General features: G+C 34.6%; 11 protein-coding genes across 11 annotated transcripts; 6 read left to right on the plus strand and 5 right to left on the minus strand.

Annotated features, from left to right (window-relative positions):
- Positions 1-823: 823 nt before the first annotated feature.
- Positions 824-1,558, minus strand: YIP3 (Yip3p; the record flags this gene model as incomplete). Its single annotated transcript, XM_041548915.1, has 2 exons — positions 824-1,333; positions 1,535-1,558. 2 exons carry the CDS (start codon positions 1,556-1,558, stop codon positions 824-826), a joined length of 534 nt encoding a protein of 177 aa, XP_041404849.1.
- Positions 1,559-2,068: 510 nt separating this feature from the next.
- LAP2 (bifunctional aminopeptidase/epoxide hydrolase) lies at positions 2,069-4,261 on the minus strand (the record flags this gene model as incomplete). The annotated part of the gene is made up of 1 exon (XM_041548916.1): positions 2,069-4,261. The coding sequence occupies one exon, from the start codon at positions 4,259-4,261 to the stop codon at positions 2,069-2,071; it is 2,193 nt and encodes a 730-aa protein (XP_041404850.1).
- Positions 4,262-6,611: 2,350 nt separating this feature from the next.
- Positions 6,612-8,621, plus strand: SLM2 (phosphatidylinositol 4,5-bisphosphate-binding protein; the record flags this gene model as incomplete). Its single annotated transcript, XM_041548917.1, has 1 exon — positions 6,612-8,621. One exon carries the CDS (start codon positions 6,612-6,614, stop codon positions 8,619-8,621), a length of 2,010 nt encoding a protein of 669 aa, XP_041404851.1.
- A 258-nt stretch (positions 8,622-8,879) lies between these two features.
- ALG11 (alpha-1,2-mannosyltransferase ALG11) lies at positions 8,880-10,523 on the minus strand (the record flags this gene model as incomplete). The annotated part of the gene is made up of 1 exon (XM_041548918.1): positions 8,880-10,523. One exon carries the CDS (start codon positions 10,521-10,523, stop codon positions 8,880-8,882), a length of 1,644 nt encoding a protein of 547 aa, XP_041404852.1.
- Positions 10,524-11,066: 543 nt separating this feature from the next.
- KABA2_02S05126 (6-phosphofructo-2-kinase/fructose-2,6-bisphosphatase) lies at positions 11,067-12,944 on the plus strand (the record flags this gene model as incomplete). Its single annotated transcript, XM_041548919.1, has 1 exon — positions 11,067-12,944. The coding sequence occupies one exon, from the start codon at positions 11,067-11,069 to the stop codon at positions 12,942-12,944; it is 1,878 nt and encodes a 625-aa protein (XP_041404853.1).
- Positions 12,945-13,490: 546 nt separating this feature from the next.
- On the plus strand, positions 13,491-16,280 carry KABA2_02S05148 (uncharacterized protein; the record flags this gene model as incomplete). Its single annotated transcript, XM_041548920.1, has 1 exon — positions 13,491-16,280. One exon carries the CDS (start codon positions 13,491-13,493, stop codon positions 16,278-16,280), a length of 2,790 nt encoding a protein of 929 aa, XP_041404854.1.
- Positions 16,281-16,554: 274 nt separating this feature from the next.
- On the plus strand, positions 16,555-17,492 carry KABA2_02S05170 (uncharacterized protein; the record flags this gene model as incomplete). The annotated part of the gene is made up of 2 exons (XM_041548921.1): positions 16,555-16,562; positions 16,856-17,492. The coding sequence occupies 2 exons, from the start codon at positions 16,555-16,557 to the stop codon at positions 17,490-17,492; spliced, it is 645 nt and encodes a 214-aa protein (XP_041404855.1).
- A 100-nt stretch (positions 17,493-17,592) lies between these two features.
- COG5 (Golgi transport complex subunit COG5) lies at positions 17,593-18,753 on the minus strand (the record flags this gene model as incomplete). The annotated part of the gene is made up of 1 exon (XM_041548922.1): positions 17,593-18,753. The coding sequence occupies one exon, from the start codon at positions 18,751-18,753 to the stop codon at positions 17,593-17,595; it is 1,161 nt and encodes a 386-aa protein (XP_041404856.1).
- Positions 18,754-19,213: 460 nt separating this feature from the next.
- Positions 19,214-19,870, minus strand: RPC25 (DNA-directed RNA polymerase III subunit RPC25; the record flags this gene model as incomplete). The annotated part of the gene is made up of 1 exon (XM_041548923.1): positions 19,214-19,870. The coding sequence occupies one exon, from the start codon at positions 19,868-19,870 to the stop codon at positions 19,214-19,216; it is 657 nt and encodes a 218-aa protein (XP_041404857.1).
- Positions 19,871-20,269: 399 nt separating this feature from the next.
- On the plus strand, positions 20,270-21,724 carry LTV1 (Ltv1p; the record flags this gene model as incomplete). Its single annotated transcript, XM_041548924.1, has 1 exon — positions 20,270-21,724. The coding sequence occupies one exon, from the start codon at positions 20,270-20,272 to the stop codon at positions 21,722-21,724; it is 1,455 nt and encodes a 484-aa protein (XP_041404858.1).
- Positions 21,725-22,153: 429 nt separating this feature from the next.
- MRP8 (Mrp8p) lies at positions 22,154-22,786 on the plus strand (the record flags this gene model as incomplete). The annotated part of the gene is made up of 1 exon (XM_041548925.1): positions 22,154-22,786. The coding sequence occupies one exon, from the start codon at positions 22,154-22,156 to the stop codon at positions 22,784-22,786; it is 633 nt and encodes a 210-aa protein (XP_041404859.1).
- Positions 22,787-23,456: the final 670 nt, after the last annotated feature.

The raw sequence follows: 23,456 nt of genomic DNA on the forward strand, positions 1-23,456 counted from the left end.
TTTATGTACTCACTTATTTGTTCGATTTAGCAAAAAGTCTATATATATATGGGATATAGATATATATGAATTTAGTTCTTTTAACTTTATTATATATACATAAAATAATAAATATTCTTAGTAATGAGTTCCTTTAAAGGGGCCAAGAATGAGAATGAGAATGATAAGAGGAGACGCTCGATTATACTAAATCTCTAGTCCAATTTTTCAATTCTATTTTTTTTCTGCTTACTTAAAATTTTCAAGAAATTGAACAGAAACCCAAAACCCTTTTTTCCATTCTCACAATATTATTTCAATAACTATTATGACTACCCCGAGAGATTGCAAAAAACAGCAATATAAGAAATCAGTTAAATTGACTATTTTCAAAAGGATTATCTGTTTGTTTGTTTATCTGTTTATCTGTTTCGCTGGTTATTGTTGCTGGTTGTGATTGTTTGCTTATTTAATTTCAAATTTCTTTATATTTATTACATAATCCATATATAATCCTTGTGAGCATTGAAAACCCCGCAGAAAAGACAAAAAAGGGAGCGCGGGGTTGGTCCCTTTTTTCTTCTTTAGTTCAATATCGTACTGAGTGATGTTGATGTTTTCTGCGCCTTTTCTCTGTCGGAGAAATTTATCATCCTAATTTTGCTCTAATGGGAATAAATCCGACGGAGATAATTAATTAATGTTCAAATTGAAATATATAATGTTATATCAAAACCACTGAATTGTTATTGTTGTAAATATATGCTAGGTATACCCAAGTTAGAAATATTGAATGATCAGCTAAATTAATATATATTTATATATACATAGTGTTGTCCCTTTTTCAAACAGTCTCTTCTTCAAAGATGGTCTCAATTGGTTTTTCCATAAAGGAAGCATGAGAGAACACAGACATACATGATGCACCAATCAACCATAGTAAAGTAGAGATTGGAGAAGCCAAAAATCCTAATGGTACAGAGATACATAATAGACCAGTGTATAGTTGTGTAGTGTTGAATGAACCAAACGGCGTCACAAGACCTTGGCCTGCCAATTTGTTGATCCCTAGGAAACCAGCAACGACAAAGACTAGGACGAATAGTAGTAGGAGGTTAGTCAATAGAGTGTAGATGGATAGACAACCGACTATTAGGGCATAGTTGGAGGAGTAATAACCTAAGTTATATGATACACGAGATTGTAAATCGGAGAAGTTTGCTGGTTTTGAAACATTCTTGATGTTGAAGAATTCTTGTGGTGGACGTAGTGAGGACAGTTTGTTTTGTAAGTTGTGTACTTGAGCCTTAATATTGTCCATGGACAAGTTTTCTAAAGACATTCTGGATAGTTGCTAAAATCATAAACATTATAGGAAAAAACAAAAGGTGGGAGAATTTCAACTGGAAATGGTATACATGTGTTATACGACACACACCCACAAAGATATCAGTCGAGATCACCGGTTTTTCTCATTATATATAATAGTTAGTAAAAAGTTAAAAGAAAACACGACTGAGGAAATATAAAATATGAGCTATGCAATGGTACTTACTGCTAGGTTGCCTAATTGATTCATGGTAGTCTTGGTGTGTAGTTGTTTTGTTTTTCTAATCAAGTCTTGAAAACAGTATATCTAAACTAAAACACTTCTCTTTGCAGGTCTTAAATAAGATCGAGAAATTAGGAATAAATCTATAATTTAGCTGTTGACATCTTTTATCTATTTTTGAAATTTTTTTTGTTTTTGTTTGTTTGTTTGTTGTCCTCTTCACATTTTTCAGCGTTGTCTTCGTCCCTTCCAACAGAGAGAACGCCTCAGAGGAGAGAGACAAGAGAATAGCGTCGCGACAGGAATGATTATATCAGCGAAGCCACGAAATTCTTCATTGAGCAATGCAACTACAACAATAGAAACAATCAAACAAGCCTCAGTGAGAGAAGAGAAGAAGAAGAGAGCGAGAAAGTCGAGATCATTCAATCTTCGAATTATATGATAAAGTATAATACTTATCATATTGGTATATATATATAAGTATATATATATATAGAAAACAACTAGGATATGTATATCTGTATTAATAAACATTCACAAGCCGAGATCTTGTTTGACTAAAGAACGACAGATTGGATGGTAAGTATCTTTGAATCTATCAAAAGTAGCTAACGCCAAATCACGATGCACTTGGTTCAATAGTCTGTAACCTGGACGTACAAACTTCATACGTCCCACAGTACCTAACCAATCAGCTAACTCGGAGTAATGCTCTTGTAAATGTGCTAATACTTCGAATTTGTAGATCTTGAAAACGACTTCTGCATTTTGAGAATCCATTATTCCTTTTTTATAAATTTGTAATAGGATTCTAGCAACATCTGGATAATCAGACCATTTGAATGAGGAAGTTTCAGTAACAGTGTTACCACCTGTAGTTAATGTCTCCAGGAATAACATTATTTGATTTGCGTTAAACTTAGAAATGTCATCGTTCTGGAACTCTTTCAACAATTGTTCATATGACATTTGTGCCTTAGCTGCAGAAACCCATTTCTTAGCCAAAATATAAACATTATCAGCTAAAGTGGTGTCGAATTTTTGTAAAGGTGGCATCCCTGGAGTAAATAACCATTTCTCCCAATCCACAGTCTCCAAGAGATCACGTTTATCATGATAGAATTCAAATAAAGTGTCAAGGAATTGAAAAGTATCTAAGGATTGCTTAGCAAACTTCGTGAAATAATGCTTAATGAATGGATCGAATTCTTGTGGCCCACCAACCAGATTCTCTAAATAAAATAAGAAATTAAAACCCTTTTCATATGGAACTGAAGAGAAAGCTTCATCGGGATCGGTACCATCATTCAAACATTGAACTAAAGTGGAAAATCTTGTTGGGTTAGTCATTGAATCAATGGAATTTTGTAAATCAGTTAAACCGATCAGTGCGCTGAAATGTCTTGTAGGTTCGCCATGTAATTTACCGACAATTCTACGTTCCAAATAGACAGTCCAACCTTCATTCAACCAGAAATGATTCCATGAACAATTTGTAACCAAATTACCGGACCATGAATGAGCTAGTTCATGAGCAATAACATCAATATTAGACTTATCATGTGCAATTAAAGTTGGTGTAGCAAACGTCATATTTGGTGATTCCATACCACCATAAGGATAAGAATCCACATTGATTAAAATATCATAAGTACCCCATTCATAAGGGAAAATGATAGATTCAGCAGCGGTAATGAATTTTTCAACATCACCATTGAATTCCCATTGAGCATCCTTTAAACGGAAGGGTTCTGTGTATACAGTGGACCGAGGTCCAATTGGGGCACTGACTAAATCACCAGAGGCAATACCAACAAGGTATGCTGGGATTGGGACAGTTTGTTCAAACTTGTACATAGTTCCTTCAACATCCGAAGAACTAATCCCAGAGAACACAACAGGTAATGGAGAAGTAATGTTAGCGGAGAATGGACTCTTAATAGAAGGTGTATCAAAAGAGGGGAACAAAGATCTAGCATGAATAGCTTCTAATTGGGAAAAAACATAAGGTTTTCCCGAAGTTTGTTTAGCAGTTAACCATTGCAAAGCAGTACATTTATCAGTGGTTTCAAAAGCTAGGGTCAATTGAAATTCTGTAGGCAATTCCTTCGATGGTTCAATGATCAATTTGGAACCTAATGGTTCCACACGATCTTCTAAATGGAATGATTTTGTATCGATACCATCGATTTGAATAGAAGATACAATCAAATGAGAAGTATCTAAATGAATCAATTGCTTATTTTGTTGTCTGTTTTGGTTACGATTCAATTGATACACAACATTACCAGATATTTTACTCTTTTCAAAATTAATATCCATATTCAAGGTAGTATGTTTAACGGTGAAGTCCTTATAATTAGAGAGAGTTGAATAATCAAACTCTGGACATTGAGCAGGTCTACGAGCCTCTAACACCGCTGGCAAAGTCATTTTTGTTCTTGTAGTAGTGGCAACAGAATATTTCTTTAAACTAGGAAATAATTTCTTCAAAGGGGAACGTTGCATAGCAACAGTAATTAAACCAACAAATATAAAAGGAGAGTAATTAATGATCGAATCCCAAGTAAGAGCCATTTCCTGGCGAAGTATGTCTTGATTAGAAAAAAAAAACAGTTCGAAAATTGTTTTTACCAAAAGAAAAGATCTGTACTTTTGACACATTTTCTTTGCCAACGTCTGACTCTCTCTCTCTCTCTCTCTCTCCCCTCCCCCAATCTCTGCCATATTATTCCATCCGTTTAGAACTGGAAACTTTCTGGGACACACAACGACTTGGGGGGGGGGGAAGAGGCGGGTGGGCCGTGTTTCGTGTAGCGTGATCGCAGTGTAGGGTTGCCGTTAAGGCTAAGAATTTAGACACATTATTATTATATAAATGTATTTAGACGTTGAAATGATAGAATTATGCCGAATATGATTGTCTAACAGGGCTATTTCGTTGTATTTCTTTAAGTAACGGTATATTTTACAACATATTATTGCAAATTTTAAGATCGGGTACGATGATGCACTATCAGCCATTGCCTTTTTTGAAGCCAGTATCTTCATCCTCTGAAATATTAACAGGTTCACACTGACTTGAGCTTCATTGTGTGATACGTGCTGTCTTTCTTGCATGAGGTTCTGTTCCAGGAAATATGTTTGCACAACACGGATCGTCAACGAAATCGATCCTCAAGAAAGATGAAAGAAGACATGTCTTATTTTTTAGGAGGGAACTCAAGCATGGAGTATGCTTCTCATCATTTCTCTAATTGTACAACTGTCGCTTGATAGTGTTGAGCACAATGTTTTAAGGGGGTCTAAAAGCATCCACATAACATCTTGTAAAATTCGGTTTTTATCTTCTCCTCTAATTTATATCATTGTAGCAACAGTAAAACAGAAGCAGAGCTCAAATATTCGATCTTGAATGGCCTAACTTGTACTAAACATATATCATATAAGTTTAAAATGAGTTTTAATAAGCGGTTCAATACACTATTCTAACCAACATAACAAGAAAGTATCCATCGTATGGACCTAGTCACAATACCATTAGTTCCCACTGGCCATTCTATTCTATTACCGAACAGAGAATAGACTGTAAAGTATCTTGCCAGAGGTCTAATCTCTATAGATAATTGTACGAGTTCCCGTATTAATAGGATCAATAACATTGCACCCGTGCACAGAATGACAAACCAAGCAACGATTCCTTGAGCAACAGGCCAGTTAGGATTACATGCAGCTGCCCGTTCTTTATTCTTCGGAAAAGGTATCAATTTCTGCCAATATTTTACATTACTCTTGTTCCTGTTCTTGTTCTTCTTGCCAGGATATTTATTGCTCGATAACTTCACACGACGCCGTATCCATACCAACGCACTACCATCATCACTATGCATTCTAATCTATACCATCCAATCACAGAAACATTACCATGTATCCCTTCGATCCATATACAGACACCCTGAGACTGTTCCACACGTTACGTATCCAATCTGTTAAATAGTTACATATTCCTTCTGTATGCAAAATGCATCTTAGATCGATTCTTCTTCCTCTTCTTCCTTTTTCTTCTACGCCGTGAAGGATTTCGGTACTGTTTGGAGCGCGCCTTGGCTGTTTACATAACGAGCCTGACGTTGAACAGCACGCTGCCACAGCGAGCTGTCTGATATACAACTACGGGGCAGTCAGGCTATTGGGGTGTTTGATTGTTACCAAGAAACTGTTGCAAGAATGTGTCGTCAAACTCTCGTTTTCAGTCTGTATCAGAATTTGGTTTGGTTTGATACTGGAAAATTCCCACAAGACAACAACTATGTCACTAGCTCAGCAACACCCACCAGACCCCTCTCTTTTCTATAATTTAACGGGGAACATTTATCTACTGCTGAATACACATGCCTTCATAATAAATGTATGCAAATATACCCAATTGTGAATGCGGTCACTCCCGCTTATTTTCTAAAAACACTGCAAAACATCACAGCACGCTCAGCAACAACGTCCTGATACTTCACAACTCGCCATCCATCTACCACAACGCAGCTACAGCTCCAAACCGTCGGTCCAATTCCATATAAATTCCATATAAATTCCATAAGTCTTGATTGATCAATTCGCATTTTGTGACACTCACCCACAGGGCACAGCGCAATGCACATCGCTCGCCACGACGGAGCGGAGGTGCACACCCACACACCGCACAGACAGCATTTCGGTTTCCCTGAATAACTTGAATTTTGGGCCTGTCGGCGCTGTTGGTACGGCGCTTTGTGAAGGGTGGAGCATACTATGCTGTGTTTGCTGGTTACTGCAAAGAGAGAGAGACAGAAAGAGGATAACTTTTCGATCAATCCAGACGGATGGACAGCTTGCCATTTGGTCCCTTTTTACCTAATACCATCATCACCATCATTCATTCTTTTATATAGCGTTATTACACATTCATGTGTGGGGAAGCGGGACACAATTACAGATACTTTAGACATATAAACATCTCAAACACTGCATTCACATTCATACATATAACAAATACACACACTCACTCACTCACTCACTCATCTACACAAGCACAAACAGTATCATGTCGCACCATAACACGATGACTTCAAACGTATCGGATATGATCTCACAACAACGGTCAAATTTACAACATTTGCAGAATTTGCAACAACATACGAGAAGTATGACCTCTACAGACTATGCTACTTATTATAATATGCAACAGCAACAGCAAGCTGCTGCTGCTGCTGCTGCTCAACAACAACAAGCTCAGGCACAACTAGCTGCGACTCAACAACAATTAAAAGTTCCTCCAACCAGTCCTAATCCACTACTTTCAATGACTTCGGGAGGTACCACCCAAAGCACAATATTACCACAAATGATAGCACAGCAACAGTTGCAACAACAAGCTATTCAACAACAACAGTTGCAACAAGGTAGAAACTCTCTCACTAATACATCTATTAAATCTAAAGCTAGAAACTCTATACAGGATCCGAGATCGCCTTTAGTGGTCTTAATTCCAACATCGGCCCAACCGACAGAAATACTGGCAGCAAGGTTTGCTGCATGGAGAAACATTATAAGATCGATTTTGACTTATTTAACAGAGACTGCCTCAATACAGGATGAAATCGTTAGACAACAATTAAGATTGTCTCATGCAATCCAATTCCCTTTTTTCTCTGTGGAAAATCAATCACAACCAAATTCAACAGAAGATAAAAATGTTCAAAAGTTTTTCTTGCCTTTAGGAAATGGATCTATTCAAGATTTACCAACAATTTTGAATCAATATCATGGAACATTAGCTTCAGCTGCTTCCAGAACCTCTAAAGAATTGACTAGTGAAGTGATCCCAAGATTAGAAGATTTAAGAAGAGATTTATTAGTAAAAATTAAAGAAATTAAATCATTACAATCTGATTTTAAAAATTCTTGTTCAAAAGAATTGCAAGAAACTAGAACGGATATGAAACAATTCATCGAATCCTTAAAGGAAACAAGATATAATGGTACACCAAAACAAGACCCATTTTTAACTAAAATCGTATTAGATAAACAAATTAAAAAACAATTAATTGAAGAAAATTTTCTTCATGAAGCTTTTGATAATTTACAAACTTCAGGTGCAGAACTAGAAAAAGTTGTAGTAATGGAAATTCAAAATGCTTTAACCATATATGCAAGATTATTAGGTCAAGAATCTCAACTGGTATTTGATATCTTAATTTCAAAATTAGATGTTGGATTTTTCAATAAAGATCCTCAATTTGAATGGGAAAATTTCATAGCAAGAGATGATAATTTCATTTCACCTAATTTACCAATGAGAAAATTAAAAGAAATCATTTATAAATATCAATATGATCCAATGACTTATGAAATTCATTCAGGTTACTTAGAGAGAAGATCAAAATTTTTAAAATCGTATTCTCGTGGATTTTATGTATTGACACCAAACTTCTTACATGAATTCAAGACTTCCGACAGAAAGAAAGATTTGGTACCAGTGATGTCATTAGCATTGAATGAATGTACTGTTGCAGAACATTCAAAGAAAGGTTCCTCTGAAAATAAATTAGTATTACATGCTAAGCAAAATGGTATCATACATAGAGGACATAATTGGGTCTTTAAGACAGATTCTTATGAATCAATGATGACATGGTTTGATAATTTAAAGATTTTCACAGGTTTTACCACTTCAACAGATAAATTGAAATATATTACTGAAAAATTCAATTTAGAAGCAGATGGGAAACCAAGAACAACAACAAATACAGCATCTCCTTCGATGAAATCTCCTAGTGCTACAGTAACATTGACTAAAAAGGGATCTATACAACAGGACACTTCTACTGAAACTAATAACAATACAACAGATGGTGGTGATAATAGTGATTTAGTTCATACTTCGACGAATCTAGACAATGACGAAATTGCTACTTTACCAAACTCTACCCCTCGTCTTGATAATGCAACAAATACTAATACTACCTCATCTATTCCCGATACAGACGATTCACAAATAAGAGATGGTTTACCTAATTTCTATATCGAGACAGTGCATCCCGGTAACAAATAAATTTAACATTCATTTGTGTTTGTTGCTTTTATTTACTTACCTTATGTAAAACTAAAACAAGAAAAAAAAATCTAAATAATAATAATATAAATATATATTCATCTTCCTATTTATTTTGCGTAAATATTGTGCTATCGATGGTTCGCTATGAACCATTTATATAATCAAAAGGAAAGGAGGCTAGATAGTTGTTTTAAATTAAAAAAACAATGCATTTATATTCTTAAATATATACATATATACACATATACTATACTATCAGTGTGTGTTCTTATTATTGACCTTAGATAAAACATGATCAATCCATTTCTCATCAAATCTACTATCAGAAAATTTAGTTAATGCAATTCTAATAGCAATATCTGATAATTTTTTCTTATCCTTATCTTTCAAATAACTAACTTCTTTGAAAGCATCACATAATGTCCCAAAACCTAATATGCTACTTGTCTCCTTATAGTCGGGATCACTGGGGTCAAGGAAGAAAAACCCAACATTATCTATCACAATATCAAATAATGGGCCTGCGCTACCATGAACAATTGGGATTAAACCACCAGCAATATATTCTACTACTGCAATACCAAAATGTTCATTCCACATTGCATTAATCCCATAAGTGGAACTCCATAACATTTTTTTAATGTCTTCATACGGAAGATCTGGCATAATTTCAAAACGTTCCTGTGGGATCTTTAATTTATCTAACGCTAATACTTTCAAATCTTTTATATATTGTCTATCTTCATCAGATCTTGTAGATCCAATAAATATTAATTTTGGAACATCATCATATTGGGCAGTCTTTAAATATTTAGCATATTCTTCAATAATCAATCTGTGCCTTTTCTCTGGTCTAAATTGAGCTAGGACTACAGCTTGATTTTTTCTTTTTGCAGGTAAATCTCCTTCCTTTTCATAATGTACCAATTTCTCAGTAGAACAAGGTGGGAAGATTACATGTGTCCTACATTGGGTCCAAATTCTTGAGATATGATCATTTGTCCAACTTGAATTTGTACATGCAATAGTAATAAAACTACCTACATGTTTATAATATTTCATGAATAACCTCCAATAAAACCCTTTAAGTATGACTCTAAAAGTCCTTTGTTGATGAGCGAGTTTGTTTAACATATCACTAGAGATAACAGGGAAATGGGTATAAGTGATAATAGGAATTCTTAATAGATGCCATACCCAAGGGTAGCCGAATGGGTAACCCATACTATCACACCAAATATCAGGTGGACATTTCAAAATAGCTTCTATACTTAATACAATCGAACCAAACGCTTGCCCTAATAAAGTGAAATGAGGCCATGTCTTACTATCTACCAATTTTCTATATTTCAAGAAGATGAAAGATATCCTTGATGCATCCAATTCATAATCAAATCTATTTCTTACACTTCCAAGAATTTGCTCACCAGTAGCATCACAGTCACCTGTATATATTACCACTACAATATTTGGATCGAATCTTAAAGTTGTCTCAACGGCCTTCCATAGAACTTTCTCACCACCTCCTCCAGCATTACAATATGGATGGAAGAATCCAAATAGAATTCTCCCAGATTTTTCGTCATGTTTCAGTGATTGAATAATATTTTCTTTCTCTTTTGTATCTTTCATCATAATATCTAGTAGACCTGCATCCTTTTCATTTGTAAAATTACGCACATCCTTAGCTCTTAGTAACAACTCTCTTCTCACAGAACCAACTTTCCACGAATGGAACATATCGCCCAAACTTCCACCTTTCTCAATAACTTTTAGTAACTTATCTCTGAAATGACGTGGTGGCTTCATTAGGGATCTATTCACAGATTGCATTCTCAAGTACACTAAGCAAAAGGTAACCATACATTGCGCAATGGCAATGCTCAATAAGTCTACCATTCCTGCTTAATTAATGCTTTATATTTTCTTTTTCAAGTGAACTAAGACCTTGACAACAACTTACTTATATCTAAAAGATTAGCTCGTTACATTCGTATTCTTATCATGTAGGGGTCAATTGCAGGACCCTTTTAGTTTCAGAACGTGTCAACTGGAAGACCTGTCCATCCATATTTTCCTTAATTTGGTAATCAAAATTTTTCACTTTTTAGCTGTCAGAGAAACGCAACGAACCGAAATTACGGAATTTAGAAATTTCAAGCCGACAGAGAACGCAAGAGCAAGGGGAATCAATCTGTCTCTATTCAGCAATTGAACAATCAAATAAATGACTAATTGATGGTTATAGAATTTTATTTAAAAGATATATTTGGAGAGTTGTTGTACATATTTCATTCCCTCTTTTTTTTAGAATGTGGTTATTAAGAGACAGTTTCACCATTAATACTATAACTACACTTTACAAACAACATATAAATATACATTTTCAAAAATTACAATCTGCCAAGATAAATCAATTTTATTCTTTTCTAAGGAAGAACAATGGGAAAATCTGATAAACAAGAATATGAATGTGAAACACCTCCAAGAGTGAAATCTATACCAGGAGCACTACGAGAGTCCTTAATGAGGTGTGGGGACAACTATTTCCAAAGAAGACCTGCAAGTGACTCACCTACAGGCAGCAGTGCCCAAACTCCGACAGGTGTAAATACTTCAACTCCGTCACCAATAAATAGTAATATATATATCAACACAGGAAGTGGAATAAATACAGTGGAAACCTCTCCAGTAATATCTGGGAATACCGTTGAATCGGGGACAGAATCTCCAGATAGACTACGACCACCTACAATGAAGAAAAAAAGGACTCCGACAACATTAGATATACCTGGTTTAACAAAATCTAAGAATTCCCCTAATGGTTTAATAGCACGTAATGATCATGGTTCAAAACTGGTAATTATTATGGTAGGTATTCCCGCTACGGGTAAATCATTCATCACAAAGAAGTTATCTAGATATTTGAATTATTCAATGTATCATTGTAAAGTCTTTAATGTTGGGAATACTAGAAGACGTTACACAAGAGAACATGGAATGGGTGAGCAGGATAGTAATTTTTTTGACCCATCTGATGAAAGAAGCATAAAATTGAGAGATCAATGGGCATTGGATACTTTAGATGAATTATTAGATTATTTATTGACAGGAAATGGATCAGTGGCCATATTTGATGCTACAAACACTACAAAGGAGAGAAGAAAAACTGTTTATAATCGTATTCGTCAACGTAACGATCAATTAAAAGTATTATTTTTGGAGTCGATATGTACTGACAGACAAATGATTGATAAGAATATTCAATTAAAATTGTTTGGTCCAGATTATAAAGGTAAAGATCCAGATGAATCCTTAACTGACTTCAAACAACGATTAGAGAATTATGACACCGTATATGAGCCAATGGATGACGTCGAAGGGTATCCTTATATCAAGATGATTAACGTCGGTACAAAACTTATTTCACATCGGATTAAAGGGTTTTTGGCGTCTTTAACTATGTACTATTTATTAAACTTCAACTTATCTGAAAGACAAATATGGATAACAAGAAGTGGTGAATGTGAAGATAATGTAGCTGGAAAGATCGGTGGAGACACATCATTAACTGCTCGTGGTGATAAATATGCCCATGCTCTAACTAAATTTATTGGAGAACAGCGAAAACTATTCGAAGAACATTTGAATTCAGAACATAAACCATCATCTGATAACATTCAAAATGAGGAGAACGTCGAAGAAGAAGAAGAAGAAAGATCTTTTTTTATTTGGACAAGTATGTTGCAAAGATCGATTGAGACAGGCCAATATTTTGATGAAAATGAATACCCAACAAAACAAATGAAAATGCTTGATGAGATAAATGGTGGTGATATTGATGGTCTAACATTTGAAAGATTTTCTACACAGTATCCTGAAATCTACGAGAATCGACAACATGATAAATTGTTGTATCGATATCCAGGTAGCGGAGGAGAATCTTACATGGATGTCAGCAATCGACTACGTAGTGTCATCACTGAGATGGAACGCTTAGAGGACGATATTTTGTTAATCACGCACCACGTTGTAGCACGAATCCTTCTAGGATATTTTATGAATTTAAGACTGGAAGTTGTCACTGATCTAGATATTCCATTACATTCAATCTACTGTCTGGAACCCAAACCACAAGGAATAAGTTGGACCCTCTACGAATATGACGAGATTAAAGATTCGTTCAACAAAGTCCCAAAATCAGAACTGAACATTTCAAGAGTTAAAGAGATAGGTTTAGTTCACAACGAACGTCATTATTCACTGGTCCCCACGGCACCTAATTACTCTATAGGCTCCAAGTCCTCAGTGGATTCATAGCCTGCTGTCGCCGCCCCCCTATATAAATCACTGCACCTCCAAATACAAATGTATATAACCTCATATATATTCCATCTAACTTAATTAAAAATACCTTTGTATTCTTCATTGGTGAACAGTGGTTTGGTATTATCTTCGTATCGGCAGGTATTGTCCCATTAATTTCCTATTTTCAGGGTAACACGCAATCTTGTTATTATGGACGTGTCCAAAAAAACAACAAAAATTATTGTTGGAATTGAGGAAGGAATCGTAGAGTGGGAAAAATAATAACAAACAAAGAGAAGAATGGGAACTTGGGAAGTGAAGAAAACTTGATGGGAAGCACATTATAATTGGAATTTGTCCTTCAATTGATATTTTTGATTAAGTACAGAAAGAAATCAAAAGATTGATTTAAGTGGAAAGAATCCTTTTGTTGCTTTATTTTCATTGTAAAATAACACGCTAAAATATTTTTTTTTCTTTCTCTCTCAATTCAGTTTTATAGGGATTTAGGAAGAAGAGCCATACACTGAATTCCATATTTACTTAGAACCAATTAAGATGTCACACAAACATCAAAGACGTGTGTATCCAGAGCCGCAATACGAGGCACCACTTGGCCAGCCTTCCGCTGGTATGCCAGGGATGGGAATGCCAGATCAGATGTTCAACGCTGGGGTTCAACAAACTCAACAATTCAACCCACAAATGGGACAACCACAGCAACAGCAATTTAATCAGCAACTTGACCAGACTACTAATGCTATGGGAAATATGAACATGAATAGCAATACCCCAATTGGTATGGTTGATCCAAATGCAGTGTACCAACAACAGCAACAACAGCAACAACAACAGCAAAATTATCAACAACAGGACTATCAACAACAACAACAGGGATACGGACAACAACAGCAAGGTTACGGACAACAACAGCAAGGTTACGGACAACAGCAAGGTTACGGGCAGCAACAAGAGCCTATTAACCCTGACAAAGCTCCAAGAGAACATAACCAGTTATACCCAACTGACTTATTATCTGACCTTCCACCTCCAATCTCAGAACTATCATTGCCTCCACCTCCTTTACAAATTCCACCTCAGAAGATGTTAGTTTCATCTGAAGAGGCATTTGCTTCCTCAGATTTCATCAGATGTACTTTGAATGCTGTACCAAAAACAAACTCTCTATTGAAGAAAACTAAACTACCTCTCGGTTTGGTAATTAGACCTTACCAACATCTACATGATGATAACAATCCTCCACCTTTAGATGATAGTATGCTAGTCGTCAGATGTCGTCGTTGTCGTATCTATATCAATCCATTCGTGACCTTCTTTCCAGGTGGAAATAAATGGAGATGTAACTTCTGTAGACTATCAAATGAGGTTCCAGCTAAAATAGATCTTGACAATTTACAACAACAAATGAACCGTTACGATAGGGCTGCCTTGAGATGTGGTGTTATGGATTATATTGCACCAAAGGAATATGCCATAAGACAACCAGCCCCAACAACCTATGTCTTCATATTAGACGTCTCCCAATCAGCTCAAAAGGAAGGTCTATTATCTACCACTGTTAGAACTATGTTAGACAGTTTAGATGAAATACCAAACCATGATGGAAGAACTAGAATTTCCATTATGTGTGTCGATCATGCTCTACACTTTTTCGCTATTCCAACTGATAATTCAGCTGAAAATATCCAAATGTTGGATGTATGTGACATTGATGAACCATTCAACCCAAGACCAAACAATTTAATGTCATCTTTGACACAATCTAGACAAAACATTGAAAAATTATTGAGCCAAATTCCACAAATATTCGAAGGTAACATTATAAGCAAGTTTGCATTAGGTCCTGCCTTGAAATCTGCTTACGAGTTAATGCGTTCTACCGGTGGTAAGGTTATTGTCGTGTCAGCTACATTACCAAACCATGGTATTGGTAGTTTAAAACCAAGAGTCGAAAAGGGTGTTTCAAATACTCCAAAGGAAACCTCTCAATTGTTGTCATGTCAAGATGCTTTTTACAAAAGTTTCACTATTGATTGTAACAAAATGCAAATTGGTATTGATTTATTCTTAGCATCATCAGGTTACGTCGATTTTGCTTCTTTATCCAATTTGGCTCGTTACACTGGTGGTCAAACTCATATGTATCCTGGTTTCAATGCCGCTGTTATGGCTGATGTCACTAAGTTTTCAACTGAATTTTCGAGACACCTATCAATGGATACTTCTACTGAAGCGGTCATAAGAGCTCGTGGTTCCATGGGTATTAGAATGCAATCGTTCTACGGTCATTTCTTCAACAGATCATCTGATCTATTGGCATTGGCAACGGTACCAAGAGATCAATCTTACGTATTTGAAATGGTTATGGATGATGCGTTAGTTATGCCATACTGTTATGTGCAAGTTGCTGCCCTATTGACTTTGAATAATTCTGAACGTAGAATTAGAGTAATCACTATTGCTCTTCCAACAACTGAAAATATTAGGGAAGTATATGCATCTGCAGATCAATTAGCTATGACGAATTTCTACACCCAAAAGGCAGTCTCAAAGGCCATGAACAACAGTGTAGAAGAAGGTAGAGAATTGATCAACAAAGCAGTCTTGGATATTCTAAATGCATACAAAAAGGAAACTATTAGTTCGAATACCCCAGGTGGTATTCCATTACAATTATGTACCAACTTAAGAATGTTCCCATTGCTGATGAATTCTTTGAAAAAACATCAAGCTTTAATGCCATCTGTTCTTCCTAGTGATCACAGAGCTAACGCATTAAATTATTTGGAATCTACTCCATTGAAGTATTTGATTAAGGCTATCTATCCAACTATTTACGCTTTACATGAAATGCCAGATGATGCTGGTCTACCTGGCGAAGATGGTTCTATTATTCTTCCGGATCCTATGAATGACAGTATTGCCTTGTTTCAACCATATGGTCTTTACTTGATAGATAATGGTACCGAGTTATTCTTATGGATTGGTGGAGATGCTATTCCTGACCTGGTCAGTGATGTATTTGGTCAACAGTCAGTATTCGATATTCCAGTAGGTAAGAGTGAATTACCAACCGTAGAAGGTTCTGAATTTAACGAAAAAATAAGAAATATTATCAACAAAATAAGACAAAATGATGATGTTATTACTTACCAAGTTCTATACATCATGTATGGTCCATGTGCTAATGAAGTACAAAATGCCAACACTAACAGTCTAAGATCTTTAAGAATGTGGGCTCTAAGTAATTTGGTAGAAGACAAGAGTCAAATCGGTGAAGGTTACCGTGAGTTTTTACAAAACTTGAAATCTAAGCTAAGCAAATAGGTTGACCTTAAATATTGCAAGTCGTTCTATTTGATCGTTTGGACAATTGTCCTATTCTTTTGCCTCTTTACTTCTCCTTCTTCTTCCTCTTCCCCATCTCTTTCAACCTCAAAGATCTTCAATTATAGGTGGAGGGAGGACAATATGTATATTATTGAAGAATATATCATCACACATACATTTCTATATATATGCATAATAGCGTATATTTAAATAACTTTCTATTTTAATTATAAATCAATTACAAATTATGTATTTGGGACTATGTTGAAGTATGTCTCGGTTTGTTCTTGTTTTATCTTATATATAATTTTTAGTAGGCATAAGGACGGCTCTATACCATCCCGAAAATTTTCTTAAAAAATTGCAATCGATGATGTTAATATATAAGGAATAGATTTTAAAGTAATAGGAATTTTTGTATAATTAATTAATGCATTGTCTATGTGAAAGGTAGGATATAGCTATTGAGTCATGGAACAAAAAATGTACGTATACTATATTATATCAATAACTTTAAAGGTTTTTTTTTACATGAGGAAGTACTAACATGTCGAATTATTTAGAGTATCAAGAGCCGAGCTATTTCAAGATGGTAATGTTTCACCAAGAAGGGAAGTAGTGGACGACTTAATAGTGCCAGAATTCGAGTATGTTGAAGTGAACAATGTGGAAGATTCTTCAAACAATGATGGATCTTACCCTGGAGCAGAACAGGACCAAACTGCAGATGACAGATTTGAATTCTTCCCATTATTTACAACAGAGGGGTTGACAAAGGTTGATCTTAACGAACATGTTGCTGATTTAGAACCAGTAATTCAAGAAAGACCCAGAAGTTATTACTATACGTCTTATGATGATATAGAGAAAAATCGTTTTGAAGAAGCAGGTATAACCTACGACCAGCTACTTGAGATGAGCCGAACGCCTTACAATAGATACAAAGAGCATGTCCTAGATATAAATAAGCATAATTCTACAATAGAAAAACAACATTTAAAGGAAAAGAAAGCAAAAAAGAGAAAACCTGGTAAGAATCAAAGACTGGCCAGGAATCAAGCAAAATTAAATATCGAAAAACGAGAAGAACTAAGAAAACAATTAAAGAAGAAATTCCGTAAGAGGGGTGGTAAAAAGAATAAAAAGAAGGAGAAACTAAATCCTTTATTGCATGCTGGTGCCACATCTACCGAAATTATTAAGGTATGAAATTCTATTTATATGGAGTAAATTATAAATATATAGCATTATTTGACGTATAGTTGATTTTTTATATTGTGTCATTAATTTATAGAGTTGATATTCACCCTCAAATTTCTAAAGATAAAATAGCGATAGATTTTAGCATCATATCGGAATGTTTTTGGTAATCTTTTCTATCACTTGAGTTTGGCATTGAATTGTTAATTGAATCTATCAGTACTTGTCTATTTTTTTGTAAAGCTTTCCCCACAGGACCACCTCTCTTGAAAGATATGTCTATCTCTCTTTTAAAACTAGAGGCTATTCTTGACCAGAATAAGTCTCGTATAGTCATACCTTGAAATTTTTCTTGAGAAGAATATTCTGCAAGCAAATTGGAGTTGGTTTTCACATTTACATCACCCAGTATCTTCTCTAATGTGTACATTGAATGGCTCTTTGTGACAACTTCATCAAATATTTCTGGGAATGACTTTACTGAATTAATTGTTTTGGTCAGCACTTGAGAATTTGTACTTACGTGAGAGAGGACTATTTTGTTAATGGAGTTGAAAAACTCTGGAGGTGATAATATAAATAAATTTTTTGCTAAACCTTTAATAGTATCTTTATTGTTTTGAATTTTAAATGTGTTTAAACATTCTTTCGTTAATGTGAGAGCAAGGTAGTCTAACAATTTTCTTCGGTAGTCCTTTCCAACTTGTATTTCCAATGTTTTAATAACTTGTAATGATTTAAGATTGACATTTTGTTGGACGGCCAGTTGTAATTGAGAATATAATACCGTGAGTTGTGATGCCCTTTCAATAGATAGTTTTTGTTCTTCATCCATTATTTCTTGAATTCTTGTGGCCAAATGGATGTATATCAAGGAATCTCTCAATATATTTGAAGTTTGATGAATTTTATTCAGAATTGTTTGTAATTTTTGAGCTCTCGTGTATGGTATTAAGACATCATCTTGTAAACGTTGATATGAAATATCTAGGTATTGTAAACTTGATTTCAGTCCGCTATGGATAGTATCATCGATTGATTTTTCTTTATATATCTGATTCACCATAATTGTTGGATTCTTGTTAATAAGTGTGTCGACACGAGATTCAATTTCTTTAAGATCAAAATTGATCTTTTTAACAGGTGTATCTACATCTAAAGTAGTACTTTCAGCACCATTGTTAGTGGATTTAAGCAAGTCATTTGCAAATCTAACCTCATTAAAATCGTTGGTTAAGAATTCCTCAAAATCGTCAATATTAACAGACATAGAGTTGGAATTTTGATAGGGGAAAGGTGAGAGTACAATAGGTAATGGATAATGATGGATAATTAAAATAAGATTGAAATTCACAATTAATATTCAGATAGATATGTTTTACATATACTTGTAATTAAGATGTTTTTGTCTTTAAATTAAAAAAGTTTTGAGCTGTCAGTGAATATGTTTACGCTGTTCAAATTAGTGGGCACGGCGAGACAATCTCGATCAAATTTTGGCAATAATAAAGAGTGAACTATCGAATCAACAAATAAATCTAGCTAAATAGACAAAGATTATGAGGAGATTGGTTCTCTTCATTAGACTGATCGATCATATATGGGCTTGTGTGTGCCTTATTAATACATTCAATGATATGGAACTATGTATATAAATATATAATATGAGTATGGGATGACTAAAATTTTCTTGAAAGTTCTTAATTAACAGATAATTAATATAAAGGTAATCATTCCCACCAAGTGACTAAACCCATACCATCTGTCTGACAACTACCTAAGATAGCATAAGGTGGATGTTTTTCCACAGTTGTCTCTGGTATCGAAGAGTCTTCCTTCCCCTCGAGTAATGCTTGTTGTCTCTTCATTTCGGCTTCTTCTTCGGCTTCTTTCTCCTTAGGTGATTTTGGTTTTACCTCTACGAATATTTCTTGTTCAACTCTGAATCGAATCATTTCATTTACATCAAAATATAATTTAGTTTCTTCATCCATTGGCCAAATCCAAGCTGAATCATCGGGTAGAAAACGACACCCTTCAAAGAGCATCTTTTGAGGAATAAATATGTCATCGAATAAGCCTAACATTGAGACCTTGATCCCTTCCGCTGTACATTTTGTAATCCAACCAGTCAGTATTTCGCCTACAAATGGTTTAAATACCATAGCACGGAATGTGACATTGATATATGCAGAACCATCGCCAGGTTTCAATTGACCTTCATCAACTTCTAATATATCATATATCGTTACGCATAAACCTATGTGGGGTATAATCTTATTTGAATAGTTTTTGTTTAACTGGTGAGTAATTGCAGAAATTGTATCACGTTTAAACTCATCAGGAGGAATCCTTATTAGATCAGAAATTTTAGAAAGAATAAACATTTGGAATAATTCATATAATGCTCGCGTTATAAGATTGTCTTGACCTTGCTATGTCAGTATCTGCGTATACACTAACACTGTTACAATGATGTAATTATCTCTTCCTTTGTTAGTCTTATCACCACCCTACTTTTATTGTTATTGTTGATGTCTTTAAAAGTTTGAATAGAACAGTAGATTTGTTAAATACGCCGTGTTTCGTGACTGAAAATTTTTTGAAAATTCAATGCGATGAGCATCACTAAAAACATCTTACTTCTACGTATTTCATTTTATTCAGTCATAATATCAACCGTAATAATAAGAGTTTGAGACTTTTATTGGGATTGGTATATAATAAAAAGACTCAGTAATAGTAAGATCACTTTAAAAAGGAGACAAGTAACGTTCACCAAAGAAATGTCTAAGAAATTTACAAAACAAAATTCTCAAAAATATGCCGTCGTGCATAGACCTCACGATGACCCTCATTACTATGATGAAGGCGCTTCAGCACATCTATTCGTTCCAATTAAGAACCCTAATGCTAGAGTCAAAGTAGCTAAAGGATTTGAAGAGAAAGAAGAAGAGATTCCTAATCTAACCACCGATGATCATTTTGTTCCTGAAAATGAAAAGGGATCTGGTGATGCTTCTGCATATGGTATTAAATATGATGATTCGAAATATGATTACATGCAACATCTTAAACCGATAGGTCAGAACCCAGATTCTGTTTTCATTCCATCTAAAAAGACCACTGAACGTGGCGGTTCCAGAAAGAAGAACATTGAAGATATGTTTGTGGAACCGGAGTACAAAGATGTTGAGAATAAGCCTACCCAAAGAGTATTTCAAGGTGGTGTAGGTAAGCCCGAATATTTGGCTCATCAACAAAATGTAACAGACGAAATTTCAGGTTTCAGACCAGAAATGAATCCCGCCTTGAGAGAAGTCTTAGAGGCTCTTGAAGATGAAGCTTATGTCGTCAATGAAGATATCGTTGTTGAACCAAAACAAAAGAAGAAGATAGAAGCTACTAAAACTAAAGAAGTTCAAGAAGAAGTCGCGGGCGATGATGAAGATGATATATTTGCTGAATTATTAGCAGGTGGTGAAGTTGAAGGTGATGATGATTTCGAGGACCAATTTGACGAATGGGATGGTGCCGAATTAGAAGACTATGAAGATGAGCATTATATGAAGGAAATGGAGCAATTTGATAATGTAGAAAATCTAGAAGATTTGCAGGATATTGATTACCAGGCTGATGTTCGAAGGTTCCAAAGAGAAAAGAAGAATGATTGGGATAGTGCCGATGAATCGGATAATGAATTCCTTGATGATAATTCTGATATTGGTAATATGTCAGGTTTAAATAACGAAGAGGAAGAAGAAGAAAACGATGCATTAGGTGATTTGCCAGCTTTTAAATCAAAACCAGTTAAAGGTAGCAAAAAAAGAAGAAGTCGTCAAAAGAAAGGTGCAATGTCTGATATATCGGGGTTCTCGATGAGTTCGAGTGCAATTGCTCGTACAGAAACCATGACAGTGTTAGATGATCAGTATGATAGTATAATTAATGGATATGATAATTATGAAGAAAACCAAGCAGAGGATGAAGAGAATACATACCAACCATTTGATATGTCGAAGGAACGTTCTGATTTCGAGTCATTGGTAGATGATTTCTTAGATAATTACGAATTAGAATCTGGTGGACGTAAATTAGTAAAGAAAAATCAAGAAGTACAAAAATATAAAGATGCTGCTGATGCTGTAAGTAAAGGTAAATTATCACAAAGAAGAAACCGTGAGCGTGAATCAAAAGAAGTTAAAAACGTTACAAACTCTTTAAGTAGTTTACGTTTTTAACCGTATAGTTTAAAAACCAGCATGCACTATCTCGTACACACGCATATATAAATATATAGACTTGATATTATTATAATAGGAATAAGAATAATTGCATATAAATTTCCCAAAGATATGGATATTATGCAATTGCAATATCTGATGTAGATATAGATATAGATATATAGGTATGTTTTGTTGTTTCAATTCAGAACTTTCAGCTCGCTGAAGAAGTTTCGCCTTCAAAATTTCAGCGAAAATGGAAAATTAGTTCTAGTAAACCAACAAGGGGTACCCTTTGAAAGTTTAAAATATATATAAATGTATAAAAGGAGAAACCTTATAACAGCCACGTCTGAAAGAAAGAATTTGTTTTTTATTTTATTTTACATATAAGGAAGTAGTTACACAAATCAAACATCGAAGTAAATTTAAAAAGGAATATACATAATGGCTGCTGCAAAAACACAAGATCTACAGAAGAGAATTGAGGCTTTAGAAACATTGGTTAAGAAACAAAATGTTTTAATTGGTAAGACAGGGAAGAGCATGCTTGAGATGCAAATCGACAAACAAAGATCTGATCTAACCAACTTCTCAAGTAAAAAGAAAGGTAGTTTGGACACTGGAGATGTAGCTACCAATGAAGATTTGGTACAACTAGTTGCTGAACTGCAAGGGGAGTTGAATAATATCGAAGAAAGATCTATTAGAAGGATGGCAAATTCTGGAAAAACTAAGGCAACTGATAGTATTGCGCCACTACTGAATGCAGATGGGGATGTACCAACCGTAAAAGATTCTTGGTTCCCTAGAACTGTGGCTGAATTTGAAAAATTATCCGATATTGAACTGTTTAGATTAGCTAAGTTTTACGAAAGAGTTCCATTAAGTGGTAAGGAACATGAAAAATATGAACAATACTTGGAAGGTAAACTAGAAACAATGAAAATTACAGATACTAACGATGAGGATTTAGCTACTCAAATCAAGAATTATTCGCCAGATCAAATTGATGATATTTTCAACGAGGTTGCTAGATATTTAGGATTACCAACGAGAAGAGGGGTGTATGAATGGTGAGATATTAATGCTACATATTACTTTTTATATAATGTTTTTTGTTCGTCAATAGAATATATGAATGTATTCTGGTGCTTCTATTTTACCTACTAAAATAATGTTTAATTAAAAGAAATAATTTAGTGATTTATTATTAATGTGTTGTAATATGAGTTACTCACTGTAAACACGTTAATCTAATCTTCTACAACGGAAAACGAATTTTTGTTATTTGGGAGAAGTAGTTTAAAAGGCAACTCATTTTATATAAGATTTTTTTTTTTTGAAAATATAAAATTTGAACCTAAATAATAAAATATCGCTGATTTATTTAATTAAAAAATTGTCATCTATTCAATCGAGGCTAACTAATATTGTTATATATTGAAATATAATAAAAATAAATAAACATTTAATCTTTAATAGTTAAAAAGCTTTAATTTATAGTTGATGAAAAGGTTACAGTTGATCTTAATCAACAACAGCCTGTCTCAGTGGTACATGACTTACCACAGTTTGGACATTTTCCATCGAGACAACTAGAGGAACAATCAGCGCAAATACATGAGGATTTATTGCCACAGCACTTACCACCGTTGGAACACTTGCCGTCAGTGCAACACTTGGAGCAGTCGTCGCAGGTACACTTGGAAGATACACAGCACTTACCACCGTTGGAGCACTTGCCGTC

This window comes from Maudiozyma barnettii (assembly GCF_903064755.1).
Source record: "Maudiozyma barnettii strain CLIB 1767 genome assembly, contig: KABA2_02, whole genome shotgun sequence".
Taxonomy (NCBI): Eukaryota; Fungi; Ascomycota; class Saccharomycetes; order Saccharomycetales; family Saccharomycetaceae; genus Maudiozyma; species Maudiozyma barnettii.